Source organism: Monodon monoceros, unplaced genomic scaffold (assembly GCF_005190385.1).
Source record: "Monodon monoceros isolate NGI ecotype Baffin Bay Population unplaced genomic scaffold, NGI_Narwhal_1 Super_Scaffold_13, whole genome shotgun sequence".
Classification (NCBI taxonomy): domain Eukaryota; kingdom Metazoa; phylum Chordata; class Mammalia; order Artiodactyla; family Monodontidae; genus Monodon; species Monodon monoceros.
In genome coordinates, this window is record NW_021703769.1 from 26423901 (window position 1) to 26447427 (window position 23527).

Below are 23527 nucleotides of genomic sequence, written 5' to 3' on the forward strand. Positions count from 1 at the left end.
GAAGGAGTAGAAACCCCCATCCCAGGGAAATCACCTCATCTTCTTTGGTGGGCATTCTGATTCTGTTCTTCAGAGCAAAGGCCGGTGACTTGGGGACAGTGATTGGAAGTACTTTCTTTTCAGGAACACCCTGGAAGGAGTAAGCAACTCAATTAGATATCCTAGAACAATCTCTACTAGGCTGTGTGATGAGATCAATCCCTTTCTTAGAAGTTCACATATCAGGAATCAAAAAAAGCTAGTTATTTCAGTATGTTGTTAACTTAACCAACTAAGACTGGTATGTATTAATGCTCCAAAGGTGGATTAACATGACAGAAGAACAGCAAATAACAAAAACATAGTTTGAGTTGCATATTCAACAAAAATAGGATTCATCAAAATCTTTTTTGGTATTTATGAAAAACACTACAAAATAAACTGTCAATATTTTATTGTTTCTCTCCCATTTTATACCCCAATCCCTTAAAAACAAAATCAAAAAGGACTTCCAAATGTTATCTAGGAACAGAATAGATACTGTCCATTCTCTTAAACCTATTCCACATACATCTCTAAAATAAGAACTTATATTTAAAAATATTAACCTCAAAAGGCAAATGGAAAAAAGTACGGGGCAAGGGTTAGCTTAATTTCCTTTTGCCAAATAACTGGACAAAGAACAAGCAGTTTACAAAGATATACAAGAGGCTCAATCTCAATAATTTTTAAAAATATAAAGTAAAATAAAGTATTTTTCACCTACAAGACTGAGTAATAATTAAAAGACTGGTTAATACCAGTGTTGACAGGTGAAGAGAAATGGGCACTCCTTTACAGTTGGGTAAGGTACAGAGCACAAATTGGTACAACCCTTAGGAATTAGCTACTAAATCTTTAAATGGTCATACTCTTTCACCCAATATTACATCTCTAGTATTTGATCTCTAGTTTAGTTTTTAGGTATATTTCAATACAGCATTTTTAAATTTAAATGAATAAAAAAATTGCAAATAACCCTATTATCTATCAAAAAAAGAACTGGCTAAATCCTTTCTTAAATTGTGGTACATAACTAATTGTGGTACATGACTAATAAGAACCTACTGTATAGCACAGGGAACTCTACTCAATACTCTGTAATGACCTATAGGGAAAAGAATCTAAAAAAAGAGTGGCTATATGTATAACTGATTCTCTTTGCTGTATAGCAGAAACTAACACAACACTGTAAATCAACTATACTCCAATAAAAAATAATTTTAAAAAATTGTGGTACATCCACACAATAGAATACTATAGTCATCAAAAAGAAGCAAATAAATCTTTATTACTGACAGAACAGTATTCATAATGTTGAGGGGGGAGGGACAAGTTGCTGAAACAAAAAATACTATTATTAAATATTATTTCTGTGTGTTTTTAAGATGTCTTTTAAGAAAAACAAATATATGATATCACTTATATGTGGGATCTAATTTTTTTTTAATTATATAAACGAACTTGTTTACAAAACAGAAACAGACTCACAGAGCTTGAAAACAAACTTATGGTTATCAAAGGGTGGTGGGGACAGGGATAAATTAGGAGCTGGGGATTAACACACACACACTACTATATATAACATCAATAATCAACAAGGACCTACTGTATAGCACAGGGAACTCTAAATATTCTGTTAATAACCTATATAGGAAAAGAATCTGAAAAAGAATGAACCTATGTATATGTATAACAGAATCACTTTGCTGTACACCTGAAACTAACACAACACTGTAAATCAACTATACTCCAAAAAAATTTATTTAAATAAATTAACTGAATTGAATTAAATTTTTAAAAGATACTTGCACATATACTTAAAAAATAAAATAAAATGTATATATAATTAATCTAAGCATAGAAAATGAAATATGGAAAGAACACCAAGCTGTTAACTCTCACATCTCTTTGAGGGTAGATTAAAAGAGGGATTTAATTTCTATATTCCTTAATTCTAATACATTCAACTTCTCCAAAGATTTTTTCCCCCTTTGTGATTTCAAAACACTGCCAACATCTCAAATCCTTTCAGACTGAATTATGTATACCATACTATGCACATCATTCAAAACTAACATAATTCTAACTCTCATAGAGTTTACACTATCATGAATCTGGCAATTAACCCTAACTGCAAAATGGTATCTCTAGGGCTACCGTCCTGCATGAAGTGTATGATCAGATCAATTTTAAAAAATCGGGCTTCCCTGGTGGCACAGTAGTTGGGGGTCCACCTGCCGATGCGGGGTACGTGGGTTCGTGCCCCGGTCCGGGAGGATCCCACATGCCGCGGAGCGGCTGGGCCCGTGAGCCATGGCTGCTGAGCCTGCGTGTCCGGAGCCTGTGCTCCGCAACGGGAGAGGCCGCAGCAGTGAGGGGCCCGCGTACCGCAAAAAAAAAAAAAAAATCAAAACAACCTTGAGACATCCTCAGTAACTCCTTATTTCTTATACCCACATCCATATGCTGGCCCCATCAGCTCTCTATTCTGCTTCCTCTCTAACTCTTCACTGTCATGACACAGGCCACATCATCTATTGCCTGTACCATTCCACTAGCCTTCTAACAGTCCTTCAGCTTCTCTCATTCCACCAGTCCATCTTCTTATACAGTCAGAAGATTTGATGTTACTTCCTGACTTAAAATTCTTTAATGGCTCCTACTGCCTACCTACAAGAGTATAACATATTCCTTGGCATGAAGTACAAGGTGTTTCATAATTTGGAACCCTGCCTGACTTTCCAGGCATACCTCTTGCCCCTCTTTAGGCATCACCCTCCATCCACAATGAACTACTAACAGCTACCAAAATTTAACACTGGTTCTCATCACAATGCAATACCTTTGCTTATGCTCTCTCAGAAATGCTCTGGCTGCTTGGAAGCATCTAACCCTTCTTTTCAAGCCTCCACTAAAGCATCTCCTCTCTGATAAAAACCCTTCAGTAGATCGCTCCACTCCTCCAGACCTACTGACCCCACTCTCCCCTGTATATAGTCTATCGTGGTACATATGAAACTTCATTGCACTTGTTTATTTAGGTATTCATCTCCTCCTGCTAACCTATGAGTGCTTTGAGAGTAGGGACTGTTATTCCATCAACCCCTAATACCTAACACAGACCTTGGCAAGCATAAGGCATTCAGGAAATGTTTGTTGAATGAATACAGTAAGTATGAATAACAGAATTTATACCTTGGACTTGAAGACTCTTGGACTCTAATTTATACCCTGGGAGACTTCTTAATCCCAACAATGCTGCAACTGCTCCAAACATGTTTGGAATATCTTTCTTGGAGTGGCCTTCAAAGCCAGTTTTAGGGCCATGCAAGGCAATTGCTCAACCTTTACTTTTAATTAAGCAAAATTGTTTCCAGCTCTATTATTTTAGACTACTCAGAAGTTTTAGTTCCCAATGACTTTAGACCAGCCCCTAAGAGCAAATTAATCTTTAAAATATGAAGACTTGCCATCGTTGAAGAGATCCAAAAGACTGTGCCACAGGATCCAAGACCAGTGGCTTTTCCAAAATGCTTTCTATAATATCAATCTTTGGAAAGAATTAATAAACTCTCAAGGTGACCACTGTAAAGGGAATGCTCATTCTGCTGTGAAAGTTCTCATACATTTTCTAAAGAAAACCAGAATCACTAGTATAGTAAAATTTAATACAGCAGAACTTGTAATCAGAATGACAAAAGTCTATGAAATGGGTTTTCAAATAATGCTTGCCAGAAAATGACAACAAAAATCTGTTGTTCTACAACATCCTGGACACCTGTGGACACCAGCCTGTAGCTCGAACACAGTCAAGGATACACGGTAATAGGAAGTACACTGAGCAAGGAGTCAAGAGGTCTGTTTTAGCCCGGCTCTGATTCCAGTCTGTACAACCTGTATAACATGAGATAGCCTTTTAGTCCTTGATTTTTTTCCTTTCATAAAATATAGTAATTGAAATAAATATCTGAGGACTCAGTTTTAAAATAATGTCGCTTTTCCTATTTTTCCCCTCTCTCTGCATCCTCCCAACAGAGAGATGTGCATTTTAAAAGAAATCTCTAATAAGTAAGCCATGAAAGAGATATTTACGAGTAGGATCAATCCTCATAATTACTTGCGGGAGAAGGAAAGGTGATTTATGAAAATCAACCTTGCAGCAACTATTTATCCACACCCCATCTCCACTGCAATCAAAGCCAATAGGGGCTCAATCAGAAATAAAGAAAAGACATTGGGTTTCTAGGGACAGAGAAGGCTTCTTGTTTTATTATTTTAAGGTTTTTTAGTTATAAGCTCCTTGAGGGCAGCGATATTGCCAATTGCATTCCTTTGCATTCTCCACAGCACCTACAAGAAGTAGTAATTGTTCAATGAACATATGTTGATTAGCATTACTGTCCTTATTTGTTTACATGTCAATCTGCTCTCCCAGACTGTGAAAGCTTTGAGGACAAAGGCTGTGCCTAATTCCATTCGAATTCCCAGTGTCTAACACAGGCTGGTGCACTTCAGCTTGTACTGCTGCTCATGCAGTTATCCAATATAGCAATGCCCATGCTGTGATGCTTAGGTGCTGGGGAAACAGGAGTGAAGAGTACAGATATACATGGTCCCTGCTATCAGTGAGTTCACATTCTCGTGGAGGAAAGAGACAATGAAAAAGTAACAAATCAAGTATTTCCTGATTTTCACAAGTGCTCTGAAGAAACCCAACAGAATGTGGAGCTGAAGGATAATGGGGGAAACTCTGAAAGGAAGCTGAGGGAAAGTATCTCTAAAGAGGTGATACATGGTTAGAAGTGGGCATTGTGGGTGGACAGATGACACATTTTGGAAAAGCAGCCCAGGATGGGGGATGGGATGTTAGGGGTGAGCACTTCTCCCTAAGGCAGGATATGCCCCCAAGTGCCCTGGGACAAGTTCTCAGGCCTGTCCCAGAGCAATTAGGAGATTACCATGAAGCAATGTTATATCTCAGGGAGTATGAAAAAAAAAATTTTTTTTTAAAGCCTGCTGGTCTCCCCAAGTCCCTAAAATGTTGCTGCTAAAATTACTCACTGGAGAGCACAAGAAACACCATAAGGACGCATGGAAAGAGAGCTTCAGCATCAGGGGACACGGATGGAGACAACAGTGTCAGACAGATAGCTGCATTCCGACTCTGGGAGGCAGGCTCTTCTGCTGCCTGAGGGTCCAACACTAGAAGTTAAGACACCTAACCTCAGTTCTGCCACCAACTTTTAAAAACGTTTCTATGGGCAAGCCACATTCTTCTTTCAAAGCCTCCCTTTCTAAAAAATGAAGAAGAGTGGAAGGGAATAAATACATCTTTGCCTCCTTTCCTGGTTTGCTTCTCTAGAATCCAAAAGTTGAAGTGATGTCACGGGAAATTTCAGTAGGGAGACAGCTGCAAAGAGCCAGCATCAAACTCAGATACTGCATTTGCCAAAATAAACAATGATAACAGCATTGTGGGGTAGAATAAGTGTTTAAGGAGATGACAGGTTCAAATCCTGGTTCTGCATACTAGACACCTCTCAGCATCTCTTTCCTCATCTGAAAAGTAGGGTTAAAAATAGAACATTGTATAACTGATTCACTTTGTTATAAAGCAGAAACTAACACGCCATTGTAAAGCAATTATACTCCAATTAAGATGTTAAAAAAAAAGAACATTATCTCTAGTCGTTATGAGAAATAAATAAGATAATCTGCACAAAACACTCAGTACAACGTAAGCATGCAATAGTTATTACTATTAACAACATGACTGCTTACTGTGTGTCAGACACTAAGGTCTTCATCAGGGCTCTCTCTAATCTATGCTGCACCTAACAAAGCAAAACTCCAGGAGTGGAGCGCAGGAATCTGTTTATACAATAAAATCCAAGAGGATTCTGAGAACCAGTTGGATTTGGCAATCACTTCCCTACCATTCAGTAGCATCTAACATACTTACCTTGTGTTTTGTTCATCTGTTTATCCAGAATTCTCAACAAGGCCTTACCTGGTACAATGCTACTCTAAGATCTCACTTAACTCCTAATGAACTCTAGTCACCCTTCCCCGCTTACCACTTCACCCCAACATTTCCAAAGTACAACAAACTGCCAAACCAATTTCCTAAATCAGTGTTTCTAAAAATGGAGTTCAGGTAATACCGGTGATGTGGAAAAGGATGTAGACCATGTTTGTTTAAAAAATAATCACATATTTTCCTAAGAACCTTTTAGTTTAAAAGGTACCTTCTAGTTTAACACAAGAGCATGGACCCTGGAAGCATATTCAGATCCCAGCTCTGCCACCGGCTAGTTTGTGATCTTGGGCAAGTTATCTGACCTCTACAAAACAGACTGATAATAGTGTCTACAGAGTTTACTTCATAGGGTTGTTATGAGAATTAAGTAAGTTATCATATAAAGAGCTTAGAATAAAACTTGGCACATAAGCTTTATAGAAGTATTAGCTATTATTGTTATTCGTGGCAAAAAGTACTGATTTTCCATTTACATAATGATTTAAATGTTCCCCTTAAAATTACTTTTAAAATGAGTTGATGATTTTAAGAATATATAAAGTCAATTAAAGTCAATATTGGTATAGGAGATACAAAGAATACAGTAAAAATCGAGAGGGTGATAGGTAAATTAAATAAAAAACAAAAAACTTGTAGCAGGGGGAAAAGCCAGGAGCTTGGAGAAAAAGATGTTATTAAAAGTAAGGTGCCAAATGCACGTTACAGAAGCCTCACGGAAGTTATTTCTCTTTTCTGGGCCTTGGGTTTCTGATGTGTAAAATGAAAACACTGAGCCCTTCTGGGTCTAGGATTCTGAGGTCTGCATACAAACTACAGTTCCCTTGTTGTATTCAGAACAATTTCCTCACCAGGTAATGACAAAGAAGGCACAGCTCTTGGAGACTAATCACTTGAGTGGGCAGAGGTTTCTTAAAAGTTTGCGTAACAGGGCTTCCCTGGTGGCGCAGTGGTTGGGGGTCTGCCTGCCGATGCAGGGGACGCGGGTTCGTGCACCGGTCCGGGAGGATCCCACATGCCGCGGAGCGGCTGGGCCCATGAGCCACGGCTGGGCCCATGAGCCACGGCCTCTGAGCCTGCGGGTCCAGAGCCTGTGCTCCGCAGCGGGAGAGGCCACAGCAGTGAGAGGCCCGCGTACCGCAAAAAAAAAAAAAAAAAAAAAAAAAAAGTTTCTGTAACAGAGTCTAGCCTATCATACATATGCATCACAGAAAAAAAGAAAAAAGAAAGAAAAAGAGAAAAAGAAAAGCGTTGTGAATAGAAAAGAGGTCTCATGTGCAGAAAGCTCTCAAATTGAAAGAAGATATCGGCGAGGGAAGAGAGGAAGAACCATTTGTAAGCATCACCATGCTTTTTTTAAAGCCTGGAAAATATAACTTCGGATTGCTTCTGACTTAGTGCTAAGAAAATAAACAAAACTAAATAGCCAGTCAAAGGTAATACAGTTGTCCCTCCAGGACCCCCAAAGATACCAAAATTCGAAGATGCTCAAGTCCTTTACATTGGTGTAGTATTTACATATAACCTATGCACATCCTCCTGTATACTTTAAGTCATCTCTAGATTACTTATCATACCTAATACAATGTAAATGTTATGTAAATAGCTGCCTGAGAGCAGCAAATTCAAGTTTTGCTTTTTGGAACTTTCTAGTTTTTTTCCTGAATATTTTCAATCCATGGTTAGTTAAATCTGCAGATACATAACCTATGGATAAGGAGGGCCAACCGTATATTGGTGCACACTTTCACTTAAAACTGTGGGGACCCTAAAGGATAAGCAAAAAGAAAGAGGACGGGAAAACAGTTCTTAGTACCTGGACATAAGGTGATCCAAACTGGGAGGAGGATGATTCCCCATCTGCCCGGAAATATACCTGAAAACCATCTTTGCACTTATGCAGGTGCTGAACTCCATTACTTCTTCTCTGACTGTGGCATCTCCTCTTGATTGTATATTTTCTCTAAAATCATGACTGTGAGCCCATCATCAAACTACAACCCACTTCTCTAATCTAGGTTCCAGGTGCTCCTCTTGATATACTTCTTTTCTCCAGCTTAAATGACCCATTTACAGTTCCCAGTAGCCACCCCATGCCTTCCACCTTTGGACTTTTTTTATGTTACTCCCACTGCCTGGAATGCTTGGCCAGTCCATTTCATTTGCATTTCTACAAGTCCAAATTCCACCATAGAGTGGAGAGGCAATATAATGAAGTGTAAGGTCACAAACTCTGGAGCCAGAGTGCCTGAATTCTTATACTTGTTCCACTACTTACCAGCTGAGTACCCTAGGAATGCTACTTAACCTCTCTGTGCCTCATCTGAAACTGGTGAGAATTAGAGTACACAACCTGAAGGGGTTCTGATCAAAATGAATGGGTTAATATACAGAAAGGGCTTGGAGCAGTGCCTGGCACATAGTGAAAGTGTCAGCTATTATGACAGTAACAACAGGAAGATGACGATGATGAGGACGACTATTATACATTGCCAAGGCTCAGATCAAATGCTTTCTCCTCCACAAAGCATTCCCTGAACCTTCTATCTGGAAGAAATCATTATCTCCTTTGAATACTTATAGCACTTTTAACTGTCACCTCTCTTAGAGCACTTCTGTCACTCTTTATATTATTTATACCTATACTGTATCCCTTACTGGACTTTAAGTTTCCTGAGAGCAAAATCCACCTCTGACATGTCTCTTTATCACCCACAGCTCCTAATATGATGCCCTGATCACGTATCTACTCAAACATTTGTGAATGGGTGGATCTGTGGTCATGAGCAGGGCACTTCTGCCAGCTCGCCGAGCCTCCCCACTCTTACCACAACATCTTCCAAGATCTTAGTAGGGCAGGGCCTAGAATGAAATTCAAAGTGTTCATCCTCCAATTTCTTCTTTGACTCTCGCTCCTGGATCCTCTTCTCAATTTCCAAATCAAAGCCAATAGGCTGAGTGGATGGCTTCACAGGCGGTTTCTTAGGCAAGATGGGCCCACCTTCAAGAATTCTGTGATCAAGTTCCTGTGCTTTGAATTTGTATCTGTAAGGTGAGAGTTTAAGTGACAACCACAAAAAATATTTTTTTAATAAAATGAAAACTACATAAACAACAAAGTAAGCCAAAACCAGAAAAATAATACTCATTAAGATTACCCATCATGCACAACAAAATTTCAACTCTCTTCATAGCCACTGTCTCTACCTCTAGAGCAAAGAATAAATGAGACAGTCTAATATTCCCACCACTTTAAAGATTGCGGTTTCTCTGCAAGAGGAAACCCCCCCTTCTAAAAAGAAGTAAAAGAAGGGGACTTCCCTGGTGGTCCAGTGGTTAAGACTCTGAGCTCCCAATGCAGGGGGTCCAGGTTCGATCCCTGATCAGGGAACTAGATCCCACATGCCACAATTAAAAGAGCCCTCATGCTGCAACTAAGACGTGGCGCAGCCAAATAAATAAATATTTTTTTTAGAAAAAGAAAGTGCAAGAAGGAAGAAAGAAGAATACAGGAGACAAACTCTAGCACTAATCACATTAAGTTCCAGTTCCCTTGGGTAGCCATAAAAGGGTGAGACCTACGTAAATTAACCGCAGAGGACACTCCTTATTGGAATCATAAGTAAGTTCTCCCACTGCAACCTCCACAATAGTGTTTTGCCAGTTTACACTTCAGGACAGCTCCATATTCCCACTTTCAATCCTTTCATCACAGTGGCAAGGCAGAGCCTGTAGCTCAAATGCCATAATTCCCAAGGCAAGAAAAATAGTTAACTGTCCCCCTTACAGAACTGAAAAGAAAGTAGGCACGTTCTTGGAACTCCTCCTCAAACACTGGCAGTGAAACTTACTGCTGCAGTTTCTCGAGCTCCTCAGCCTCCTGTTCTGCTGCACTTTTGTAGGTCACAGGTCTTGCACGCTGTTTGGTTTGCAGCACAGGAGTCTGTGGGTCTCTGCATATCTTGGCCACAGATTTGGAGGGTAACAGAGCTGTAAACCAAGATCATAGACATTCATTTAGCTCTCCAAGACCCCGTTTACCTGTAGGTGCTGACTCAGCTAGGCAGCCCAGAGATGCCAAACCACAGAGTGGCTGGCCCTCTACACTCAGCTCAGCTCATGTCAGTCAATCTGATAAACATTCAGTCCTTTCTCCCCTATCACTCTTTACTGAACGGTATGATGAAGGCAGCCCTTGGGTAAACTCTGCTATCATCTTCTGAATCTGAAATCCATTTACGTCTGATGGATTCCTTTTCACTGCACAGGCCTGTACTGACTTTCTATTGACAGTGCCAACTATTTTGCTTGTTATTGACAAATAAGATTTTCACTTATTCCAGCTTTAAAATAAGGCCTTTCTAAAGACCAAGTAATAACTCCCAATATTATGAATTCCCTAAAAGTGTCTACATCAAAACATCAAGACCACCTCTCACAGAAAGTCAAATGGAAAAAGTAAGAAAAAACTATGTCAAAGCATCAATATTAAGATCATCACCACCACTCATAGAAAATAATGATTTATCTGGCCAGGAGCAACCTTGTCAATTTTCGTAATTATATAGAATGAATCCTCTAATTTAAACCTTAGTACCTAACAGTGGGAGATGGAAAACAAATCTACTTATTTTAGAAATAAGCCAGCCTTCAAGTATACATATAACTATTTTTGAGCTATAACGGTACAAAGTTTTAAATAAAAATTGCAGAAAATAATTTTTCTATTTGCCAGGACCAAGATTCTAAGAGCAATGTATATAAGATTCTAACAGTCATGTATTATTTGGAAAGTCATGGTTAATATTTACATTTCCATTAGAATAAAGAAAGACATTTCATTATTTTCATAATATAAAATCTGACAAATGGTTACTAGAACATAATAACAATATTAGGAAATGATGTCCTTAAAGGAATTCATCTGGCTACCTAACATAGCACTAAATAGTGCCCATGCAAAGGCAGAAAAAATTTAGAAACCTTCAAAGTCAAAACAAACGGATTCTGCTTTATCCAGAATACTACCCTATACTCTTGACAACTATTGTATACCACACCTCCACTCCTGAAACTTCTTTACCTTCTTTTCGTAGGAATTATTTTCATAAAGATAGATGCTATTAGATTAGATTACTCTTATCTGTTCACCACCAAATCTACAAACTCAACAGCACAAAAATATACAATGGAGAAAAGACAGCCTCTTCGTGGTACTGGCACAAAAACAGAAATATAGATCAAACTCAGCAGCACCTGCACCCACTGCTCTCTTCCACCCTCCTTTCAAAGAACAATCACTCCACTTGTGCTGAGTATCCCTCTCCTACCTGCCTGCACAGGGACTTAATCATCGGTCATCTCTTTTCTCTCCTCTATCTTCATCTTCTTTCCCTGCTAAGGACTTCTCAGCATACAGACCTGCTCTCCCTATCTCGCACCTCCCTTGATTCTTACATCTCCCTCCACATGCACAGCACGTACCATAATTTGTAATGATCTGTTTATCTGTCTCACTGAATTAGAAACTTGATATTGAGTAGCACCAAGTCCGTTTTGCTCACTTCTATACTCCCTACACCACACAGAGTGTCTGCTTTGTAGTGGTAAAACATTTATTGAATTGCTGAACAAAAAGCACACAACCTTAAGTGAATGGAATGCTTTCATTTTCTGTGAGTAAATGCACACTGACACATGGTAAAGATAGCCTTGATGTGTAATGACATCTCAGGTTAACTTAATTCCCCTTGGCCAATTATTGATCAGGAGGATCAAGGTGGTTGATGGGTATAAGTGGACAGATAGCTGGGTGGTTTGAGAAATGCTCAACTATGTATACATTTGTTGTCTGCATACAGGTACAGGCACATGCCATGCTTTAGTTCAAAAGTGAGGATTTCAACTAAAGGCAAATTTGCACCTAAGATGTAAGGAAAGGGAATTCTAGGGGAGGCTCCAGCCAGGTATGATACTGGAAAGAAACTTACTAATATCATCCTTCTTGCTCCTCAAGTGATATCTGTTAGGGGTTCGTTTATGGAAGGCTTCGACCTGCTGTGCAAGGGGCACATACGTAGAAGCCGTCTCACCAAATGTTCTTTTCTTTCCCTGGGACAGGTTGAAAGGCATAACAATGGTGCATCCCTTAGTCACTCGGGCCTGAAAAGAAAGAAGTTGTTCCCCAAATGAAGTGTTATGGAAGAGCTCAGATCTACTACAAGCCACAGACTCAGTACAGAGGATAAAAAGAAAAAGGGTCGGGGCTTCCCTGGTGGCGCAGTCGTTGAGAGTCCGCCTGCCGATGCAGGGGACACGGGTTCATGCCCCGGTCCGGGAAGATCCCACATGCCGCGGAGCGGCTAGGTCCATGAGCCATAGCCGCTGAGCCTGCGCGTCCAGAGCCTGTGCTCCACAACGGGAGAGGCCACAACAGTGAGAGGCCCGGGAACCAAAAAAAAAAAAAAAAAAAAAAAAAAAAAAGAAAGAAAGAAAGAAAAAGGGCCTGTGTAAAGCCAAGATTATTATTCTTCTTAAGTTGTCAGGGTTATAAACAGTCTATTCCCATCTTTTAAAAAGGGGGAGAGGGGAACTGACGGCCCGGTGGTTAGGACTCTGTGCTTCCATTGCAGGAGGCGCAGGTTCAATACCTGGTTGGGGAACTAAGATCCCACAAGCCACACAGCATGGCCAAAAAAATTAAAAAATAAAAATAAAATGAAAAAGGGGAGAAAGCATCTAGCACTTAACAAATTATCTGTTCTGTAAGAGTACATAAGGTGATTTTTCCCAAGCATGTTAATGTTTTGAAGCAATCAAGAGCAAGTTTTCTTAGAAGCGAAAAAAGCTGCAAAGGTATCCCATCCCCAGTCCCATTTAAAAAATTTTAATTGGGCTTCTGGACCTGAATCAGGTCAGGCAGCTGCCTGAATCAAATTCTTTCCACACATCCTACCAAAAATTGACTGATGAAGAAGCCTACTCTTTGGGTCATTAATTTTGATAAAATTGGTCTCTGATTGGAAACAAAACTCTTCAAGGACTTACACCCCAAAGGAAGAAGCACAACCCCAAGATTTAAGACTGCAAAGGACTGACTTCAACAAGTCATGATGGTGACTGCAAATGCAAGGAGAAATTCTTAGTGCTAGGATTTTTATTTAGGATTGTTACTGTTTTTGTTAGTGCTCTCATAACAAAACTGGATTTGAGTGGTCTGCCCCAATCCCATTTTCCCCATAAACCCTGTTATATTTTGCACACAACTTTGCAGACACAAGATTTTTTCAAAAATTTTGTTATAGCACAAGCTGTAACAAGCCTGTACCTACAATTTGCCACACATAATTCTATGTGTTTTGTGTACATTCTCAATTCAGTTTTCACAGCAACTTGATAAGATGCTTCCCAGAGACACAGAGTGATTTATCCAAGATTACACAGCTAACAGGGGCAAAGTGAGGATTCAGACCTATCTTAACTCAAAAACATATGCTCCTCTCAATTATATTATTGTAACTAAGTGACCACAAATATTACACCAGAATCCTCACTGAATTATTAACAAGAATATTAATTTAGTCTATCAACTTACAGGAGATGGAGGATGCTTTCGCAGTTCAGATGTAAAGTTCACTTCCTTATACTCCTCCTGGTTCTTAGGATGTTGTTTGATTCGCTCATCTGTGAGGAAGTGGAAGTCAACTGATTTGGTTACCTGGCTCACTGATTTCTTCACAGGGAGCCCTGAGTGAGGAGCAGAGTAAAACACACAGATAACACTAAGAATAGAGAACATAAAGTAAGTCCCCTTTTATCCAGTCCTTTTGGTATTTCTATTACCATGGATCTAACTTTGTTTACTCTCTACATATAAGCCAACACTTGAAACAGTCCTCAGGGACACCAATATATGTGCCTTATTCATTTAGTACTATTGGGTTTGAGGCCTTTCCGTCAGAGGCAAACTGTTATAAGGTAGCACAGGGGAGAAGAATCCCACCTCCCAGTTGTGGTCATAGCTCTGAAGACAGAGAAACTGGAATACTTTTGATAGGAAAAGCTATGAATTGACTTTAAAAGCACACTTAACTAAGCATTTCTAAGAGGGATACCCTATAAACTCCAGAGATGCTTTTCAACCCAATAAGCAGAGCTTCACAGCTTTGACTCCACCAATGATAATTATGCCAAAGCAAAGCAGAACTCTGATCCCTTCAGCTCTCTCAGTTATACTTTCCTCCATAACTACAACTGGATCCACTCAGCTGTCTTTTCCTCTGACTAGGATAAAATGGGAAGACAATAACAAAAAGCTGGTCTGCCCAATTGCTCTATCTTCTGTCTCAATCCTAGTTCCTTCTTATTCTAATACAAAGAAAAAGAATTAGGAGAAAAAAGGAGGGAGGAATTAACTCCACTTAGAGAAAGGAGGTAAGGACTCATGGAAAAAGGCCTCAAAAGATGGGTGTGACTTCTTCAGTTAGAGATGGAGAGGAACAGCATGCTCTAAGAAAGGACCAACATATGTAAAATGTTCTAGGGAATGATCACTGGGATATGAATGGTACCCATGTCCAGGTTTCTAAATAAACACATTTTTATGCTGACTACTGACCAAGAAAGACTTTTGTGCTTTAGAGACTTCAAAAACCCTACCAAGATTATGAGAAGCACCCCCTCATAAATCAGACTCAATCAGAACCAAGCTGACCTGCTCCTGCAAGAGCAAATTTTTTGAATTCTTCATTCTTTTTCCGCATCTCTACCACCTCTTGCTGCATTTTCATTCTCTTCTCCAACTCTTGCTCCTCAGTACTTTTTAGAATCTTCTGCCTAAAAGGCAAATCAGTAAAGGAGATGAGAGAGGAGAGGAGAGGAGAAAGTGACTCAGTGGTTAAAAAAATTTAAAGGCATTATATAGATTAGATTTTTAACCTGTGATAAAATAACCATCAAAACCAAAAAGTATTACCTAATAAATTGATATTAACTTAGATAACACTATGAAAAAAAGATACAAAATTTATTCCAAAATATTGAAAAAGTTTCCGAAAAAACAGCTAAAATAGACTATAGAAGATATTATAAAATATCCACAAATTTGACTATATAATGATTAACTTTTATGCCACAAGAAAAACTAAAACTAAAATACCAGTAGTAATACTTTCAACAAACATGGCAAGAGGTTAATATACATAAAATATATACTGTGATAGAGAGAACAGACTTAGGAGTAAAGCCATCCAGAATTCAAATCCCAACCCTGTTGTTTCATTTTCTGCCTATGTGATCTTGAGAAAACTATTTAACCTCTGTGAGTCTCAGTTTTCTCCAATGTAAAATGGGTAATATGAATACTTGTTCTCACAGAATATTTGTGACTATTAAATCAGATAATGTTTCTGAAATACTGGACACATAGCAAAAGTTCAATTTAAAGTAGCCATTCTTAAAAAACCAATAACAATAAAATAAAGTAGCCATTCTTAGTAATGAGAACATCACTAAGACCACTTATAGATAAATAGAAAAGGAAAACAGATGATTCACCCAAGAGGAACTTTGGAAAAGATGCTTACAATAACAGTTACACAATCTTGTCAGCAAACACATAAAAATTAAAATAATCTGATGCCATCAACATATCAGTTAAATTTGAAACAATTTTTAAAGTAAAAAAAATTCAATGCAGATGAGACTACAAGGAAATAAAAATATTCATTCAAAGTTGATGGCACTGTAAATTCACACATTCATTTTGGAAGTAAAATTAGCAATAAATATCAATAGCCAGAAAACTGACCATAATCTTAGATCAAGGAATTCCTCTTTCCTTATCCTGAGGAGACTAGTCAAAGAAAAGGATCTGCCTGTAAAGATGTTCATTGATTCCTTATAATAGTGAAAAATCGGAAACAGCATTTTCAACAGGAAATAGTTAAATATAATCTGATAGAATGCTAACAATCTATCAAAGAAAGGGTAAATGTGAAGATTTTGTAGCAGTACAGAAAATACAATAGTCTCATAGCGAGTGAATAAAGCAGAACCCAAATATTGCTTATACACTGATTGTAAAAATATGTATTTTACTTGAGTAAAGTCCAGAAGGGAGCTTGGCAAAATAAAAACTGTTCAATTTAGGTAGTAAGAACCTTCACTTTTTCCTTCTATATTTCTTTTACGTTTGTTTTAATAGTTAATTTTTTTCAATCTATAACACTCAAGCACCCACAAGGACATAAAACAATTTACCTTACCATGGTTACGGCTTTCAGAGTTTCCCAAGCTCCATGTGCATCAAACAGACTGTAGATGTACCCATTTGTAATTTTGTGTGTGTGTGTGTGTGGTACGTGGGCCTCTCACTGTTGTGGCCTCTCCCGTTGCAGAGCACAGGCTCCGGACGCGCAGGCTCAGCAGCCATGGCTCACGGGCCCAGCCGCTCCACGGCATGTGGGATCTTCCCGGACCGGGGCACGAACCCGTGCCCCCTGCATCGGCAGGCAGACTCTCAACCACTGTGCCACCAGGGAAGCCCCCCCATTTGTAATTTTACTCTACTGACTCTAAAGCTGAAATTCAGGATAGAATCATACCTTACAGGTGGGATACAAGGCACAGTATGTCTGCCCTTGGCTTTCTCTGGGGAAGACTCATTCTTTTCAGAAGTATCTTGATGAGCACTGCCCTCTTCCTCTTCCTCTGGCTTCTTTTTATTGTGAGAACTTGAGTTGAAAAGGACAAAAAATAACCTCTCAATTCCCTACAGCATATCCTGCTCTACCCTCCTCCCCAGATCTACCACACATGGCTTAAATTTTCTCATTTTTTAGGACAAAAACCATGTTTCAACAGCAAGATTCTTCCAATAGTATCATCAGATCATATATACCAATGGCTACAATGGGTAAACTTTGAGAATGCCAATAGAAGTCAGGGTAAGAGCTGTCTGGTGATGGTTCAGGAGGGTAGGAAGAGATTCCAACCGCTCATCACCAAATGAACAAATGCCAGACAGCTAGTTGTCTTCTCAATATTTATTCTACTTTCTTATTAACAGAACCCCAATTTTGCTTGGGGCAGAAGTATTGTACTTGCTTCAACGGTCTCTACTGCAACTAGAGGGGATCTAATTTACAGTTCAGTCAACTGAGGCATAACATAAGCGTTTCTGGAAAATACTTCACTTTCCTGATATGGGTGCTGCCCCTCTTTCTTTGCCAGACCCTTCTTCTTCCTCTCTCAAACATGGATATGATACCTAGAGATATAGTAACTATCTTCAGATAATGAGGCAACAAGCACTAAGAAGAAGCTAAGAAACACAGAGCAGCCATCTTGAGCAACAAGTATGAAAAAAAACCCTAAGACTCAAAGAGATGTCATTGAACCAAAGCAAACTACTTTCAGACTTCTGTGAAGCAAATAAATCACTATTCTTTAAACCTCTATAGTTAAATAGAGAGGTCTTATTACCTTCAGCAAAATACATTCCTAACTGATAAAAATAAGAACAAGCACCACGTATTCTGCTTGCTATTACCATAGGAGCAAACGGAGTAAAATCTATGTCAACAGACAGAAGCTGTGGCTACTTACACTCTCATTTTTTTGGCGGGTGGAATTTCATTGACGATTACAGGAGTAGCACATCTCTTGGCTTTCATTTGTACATGATGTTTTTCTTTCTGTTCCAAATTCTTCTGAGCAGAGAGTCTAAGAGATCTTCTATGGTAGAAGAATTGACAAAACTTATTTGTAATGAATACATCTACTATATATGCAAATACTCTTCAGAAATGTGAAAATATGTCAAACTACAAAGGGCTATAAAAAGTGGTATTATTTCTGCTCTAAAAAAAAAAGTGGCATTATTTCTGCTCTAAAAATCTAATACCTTCTTGTCTTACTGATAGTTTTTGAAAAGTCACCATAAAATGTTGGTACTTAAGTGCATTGGTGTTTGTAAATTAGACCTCAATAGAGCTGATTTAATTTTGTAAAAAAGCACTGGCAATCACCTAGTACAACTTCCTCCTTTTGGAAGTATGAGTAAAAGTAAAAAAAGATGAGGTGACTTGACCCTGTAACACAGCTAATTGCTGTCAGACTTAAAATTAGAAATCAGATCTCCTGGAAATTTACTACCAAGTGTTTATTTTCTCCACTTTCTTTTAGCCATGGCCCCCTATTTTTGTTAAAATATATAACACATAACAAAAAGTACACAAAACAAAAATTAAGTTAGGTGATTACAAAGTGAAGACTCATGAAATCACCACATAGACTAAGAAACAAAACACTGGCAGCAGATGCTATCTTGACTTTTACAGTAATGATTACTTTTTCTTTATCATTTTACCATACAAACATGCATTCCATAAACATGGTCTGTTAGCTTGGAAAGGAAACAAAAAACGTTATGTAATAATCAGACTACTGCAAGCATTTTTTCTGTCTTGCTTTATTTTACTCAACATTATGCTTGTGAGATTCAACCACACTGACTCACGTAGTTCGAATTCACTGACTTTCAATGCTGTGTAACATTCATTGTAGGAACATACCATTATTTATCCAGCTTACTGTTGATTCTCACATAATGTCTCTTGATGTACACATTGCTGTTGTAAGATTGCTAGGTCACTGATAGACATTGGTTTATCAACTAAAGTTATTTTCCAAGGTGCTTGTACCAAATTATGCTTACACTGACTAATTTACAAAGTCTACACTGCTCTACATTCTCCAAAACAGTTAGTATTGTCAGATGACTTAATTTTAATCATATAAATTGGTATAGAGTAGAAACTCATTGTGGTTTTAATTTGCTTTTCCCAGTGAGACTGAGCACCTTTTCACGTGTTTACTGGCCATTTGGCCATCCTCTTTCATAAAGTGCTAGTTAAGTCTCCTGGTTGTTTTCTACTGCATTGTCAATCCTTTTCTAATTGATTAGTAGGAATTCTTTATATTCTGTGAATATGAGGCCCTTTGTAGGTTTTTAGTGTTACAAATATCTCCTCCCAATCTGAGGCTTGGCTTTTCACTCTCCTTATGGTATCATCTGATTAGACAAATATGCTCAAATACAACAACCTCCTTCCCTAAAAGCATGTCAGTGTTTTTCTGTGTGGATTCTATTTAAGAAATCTTTCCCTATTCCAAGGTCATGAAGATATTCTCCTATATTTCCTTACATGAGCTTCAGCTTTCACATTTAGATCTACAATCCACCTTGTACTGTCTGATTTCTATGGAGTGAGGTAGGGGCTAATTCTCATTTTGTTTTATGTGGCTATCCATTGTCCAATCATTGTTTATTGAAGGGGAGAGAAATAAAAACACCCTCTCCCCAAAGGTCTGCAGTACCACATTTGTCATATATTGTGTCCATATATGAGAGAGTAAGCTTTTATTTGATTCCATTGGTCTCATTTATCCTTGGGTAATACCACAAAGTCTTAATTACTGTAGCTTTATAATATTGCTATCTACTAGACACTTCAAAAGTATTTTGACTATTCTTGGACCTTTGCATTTCTGTATAAATTTTAGCATCAATTTATCAATGTCCAACATGAAAACCTTTGGGATTTTTGTAGAGATTGCATTGAATCTATACATCAGATAAGGAGATTTGACATATTTACATTACTGAGTCTCTCAAACCATGAACATGGTTATGTCCTGCCATTTATTTAGATCTTGTTTAATTTCTCTCAAGTCTTAAGATGTATTAGTATATATTCAAATTTTTATTAGATTGCATAGAGTACCTAATTTTAAAATATTTATCATAAAGAATTTAAAACTTAGTAAAAAGTGAAGAGAATAATATAATGAACCACCAGGTACCACTCATCATTCAGCTTTAAAAATTTCAACTTATAGCCAATCACACTGTCAATTTTCCCTCCATCCACGCCCGCCTAGCTTTTGAAGCAAATCCCAAATTTCAGATCTTTCATCTGCAAATAGCTTCATATCAATCTCTAAAAGTACTCATAAAAACAATTACATGGAGTAATGCAGAGTGCATTTATCATGCAAATCTTCTTGCATATTATTACAAAATGTACACAATATATAAAAATATGACTACTTGAAGGCACTGAAAAGTGACCAAAAGCAGGCAGAAAAAAGAAACATTTATCCATGAAAAGCAACTACAAAGGTTAAGAGTTATGAGTTAGTAGCTTTTTTGCCTGAGGGCACACCGCAAATGCGGCAGCTCCAGCAGCAGAAAACTCTAATCGCACTGGCCGTAGATAACGAAAGATAGAATTCAGGCCAGTACAGCAGCTGGAAACAGGAGGAAAGTCCCGGTAGTGAAAGAGCTACAGAAAAGGTATCACCCAAAGTCTGAGCCAAAACTCTGCACAAATTCCTATGTATTACTATATATGCTAACTATGCATGTTTAGAGGAGACTGGGGGGCCCAGTGAAAAAGCAGAAACTGGTGAGGTGTCCATCCTTAAAAGACATAAATGCACTAGGTAAGACACTGGTGAGTTCACTGGTTTTTATTTGATTCAGTGCATTCCCCAATGTGTATATAGTAGAATGGCACACAGCTAAAGTCTTACTAGCTTTAGGTATCAGAAGACAAACACTAGGGCTGGCAAAACAACTGGAAATTTAGAGGCAAAATGAGAAGCAAGAGAACCAGAGAGGATGAACACTTAAGCCTGAGTATAAACTCTACTCGGTCCTGGCTGACCACTAACATTTTCAGGCACAGGGGAGACTCCAGGGAGCCAGACTAAAAAAACAACTGTATATGCAGATATATGAATGGCCAGTAATCAAATGAAAATGTGATCAACATCATCAGTCATCAGAAAAATACAAATTAAAAACACAATGAGGGACTTCCCTGGTGGTTCAGTGGTTAAGAATCAGCCTGCCAATGCAGGGGACACGGGTTCCAGCCTTGGTCCGGGAAGATCCCACATGCCGCGGAGGAACTAAGCCCATGTGCCACAGCTACTGAGCCTGTGCTCTAGAGCCTACGAGCCACAACTACTGAGCCCACGCGCCTAGAGCCCGTGCTCCACAACAGGAGAAGCCACCGCAATGAGAAGCCCGCGCACCACAACGAAGAGTAGCCCCTGCTCACTGCAGCTACAGAAAGCCTGAGCACAGCAACGAAGACCCAAAAAATAAATAAATTTATTTTTTAAAAAATAAATAAATTTATTTTTTAAAAAATACAATGAAATATCACTAAAGAGACTGACAATACCAAGTGTTGGCCAGGATATGGAGCAACTGATACTCTCATATACTGCTAATGGGAATGTAAAATGGTACAGTCACTTTGGAAAAATTCTGTTTCTTATAAACATACACTTCGCAGTATGGTCCAGCAATTTCACTCCTAGGTATTCACCCAAGAGGAACACGTCTTCACAAAAATCTATAGGCAAACTACTCATAGCAGCTTTATTTATAATAACGCCAAACTGGAAACGACTCAAATGTCCTCAACTGGTTAATGGATAAACTGTGGTATATCCATCCAACAGAATTTATTATCAGCAATAAAAAGGAACAAAATATTAATATATGCAATGACATGAATGAATCTCAAAAGCACATGCTAAGTGAAAGAACTCAGATATAAAAGAGTACATACTATACAATTCCATTTATAAAAATATCTAGAACAGGCAAAGTTAATCTATGGTGACAGAAATCAGAACAGTGGCTGCCTCTGGGCGGGAGGCGGGAAAGTGAGAAGGCAGAAAGAACAGTAAAAGTTGAATTTAAAGGGAGAGGAATAAGGGAATGTTCTGAGGTGATGGAATCTGTTCTATATTGGTATCATGGTTGCATTATAGACTTGTCAAAACTAATCAGACTGTGCCCTCAAGAGCTGTACATTTTACTATATGTAAATTATACCCCAATAAAATTAGTTAATTTTTTTTAAATGGACAGGGTTTCATTAAAAATTAGAAGGAAAGAAGGCAACGTACATGAAGACATGGCCATTTTGGACCACTACTTAAATTCAATATACAATGATATTATAAAGTCAAGAGAAGAATTGCTGAATGTCTTTAGGGAGAAGTTGCTAAGGGATGAGACTATAAAAGTTAAAACATATATGTGGGGCTTCCCTGGTGGCGCAGTGGTTAAGAATCTGCCTGTCAATGCAGGAGACACGGGTTCAAGCCCTGGTCCGGGAAGATCCCACATGCTGCGGAGCAACTAAGCCCGTGCACCACAACTACTAAGCCTGCACTCTAGAGCCTTCGAGCCACAGCTACTGAAGCCCGCACGCCTAGAGCCCGTGCTCCGCAACAAGAGAAGCCACCACAATGAGAAGCCCGTGCACTGCAACAAAGAGTAGCCCCGCTCGCCACAACTAGAGAAAGCCCACGCACAGCAACAAAGACCCAACACAGCCAAAAATAAATAAATAAATAAATTTATTTTTAAAATATATGTGGTAAAGCAACACCTGCATGGAAAAATTATTATTATAGACTAAGGCCTTATTGACTTTTAACTATTCTGAGTCAAAGGAGTTTTGGCCATCTTTTAGCTTATCCATCAAAATCATGTGAGAAGAAAATAGTAGGAAATTTGTATGATTATCTATACCTTCCTATTCCATCTGCTCTTCTTTTCTAGATTAGGCATCCCTAGACTAAGATAAATCTGAGATCTAAGATAAATGGCACTAATGTTTTACCTCTTTATGCATTTTCATAATGCAGTCTCATTTACAAACTACTACCACATGTTATCCTATTTGGCCATTTCTTGCAATAAGCCTGAGAGAGACGGTTATTCTCAGTAAACTAAGGTTTTGAGTAGTAGAGATACCTGCCTTTAAAACAAACGAAACAAAAACAATTCAGATCTTCTGATTCTGTGAACAGCTGGCTTTCTGTCATACCATCATTTCCAAAAAGCATTCAAAAATTCATTCAGAATGTGGGCCAATTTTAGTAATATACATATTCAAAATGCAGAAGCCAAGACACTAGCACTATCTTGGACTCTGAAGGAATCTATAGGATACTGGGTCCCTTTTCCATAGGGACTTAACAATCTAAACATGGAACAGAAACCATAGAATCAACCTGTAGCAATCTCTTAAATTTCCTGTGATAGCTGGTTGAATCTCACAGAATTTTTCAATTAAAAGGGGCTTCTTCACCAGAAAAGATTAAAATAAGCATGTATGATACCAACTTCAAAAGGTGATCCCCTTATACCAGCATGAGGGTTTGTAAAGGGTAATTTCATTACTTCTGAGCAATAGTATTATAAATACTCTGCCATTCCTCAATATTGTTGACATCAAAGTATAAAGCATTAAATAGTTCTGGAATTTATTTATTTATTTTTAAATATGTATTTGTTTATTTGGCTGCACCGGGTCTTAGTTGTGGCACTTGGGATCTTCATTGCAGCATACGGTTCTTTTAGTTGTGGCATAT

General features: G+C 38.4%; 1 protein-coding gene across 6 annotated transcripts in view; it reads right to left on the bottom strand.

Annotated features, from left to right (window-relative positions):
• The window catches only part of TPX2 (TPX2 microtubule nucleation factor), a 58289-nt gene that overhangs the window by 9350 nt on the left and 25412 nt on the right, over window positions 1-23527 (bottom strand). For 5 of the 6 annotated variants that reach the window (XM_029222197.1, XM_029222195.1, XM_029222196.1 and 2 more), the window contains 8 exons: window positions 17666-17794; window positions 16663-16791; window positions 14772-14893; window positions 13653-13804; window positions 12049-12220; window positions 9910-10048; window positions 8887-9103; window positions 35-130 (listed from right to left, as the gene is read on the bottom strand). In XM_029222197.1, the coding sequence (XP_029078030.1) occupies window positions 35-130; window positions 8887-9103; window positions 9910-10048; window positions 12049-12220; window positions 13653-13804; window positions 14772-14893; window positions 16663-16791; window positions 17666-17794 (1156 nt within the window). The remainder of the gene's footprint in view (window positions 1-34; window positions 131-8886; window positions 9104-9909; window positions 10049-12048; window positions 12221-13652; window positions 13805-14771; window positions 14894-16662; window positions 16792-17665; window positions 17795-23527) is intronic. The other variant, XM_029222199.1, reaches the window with a different exon arrangement.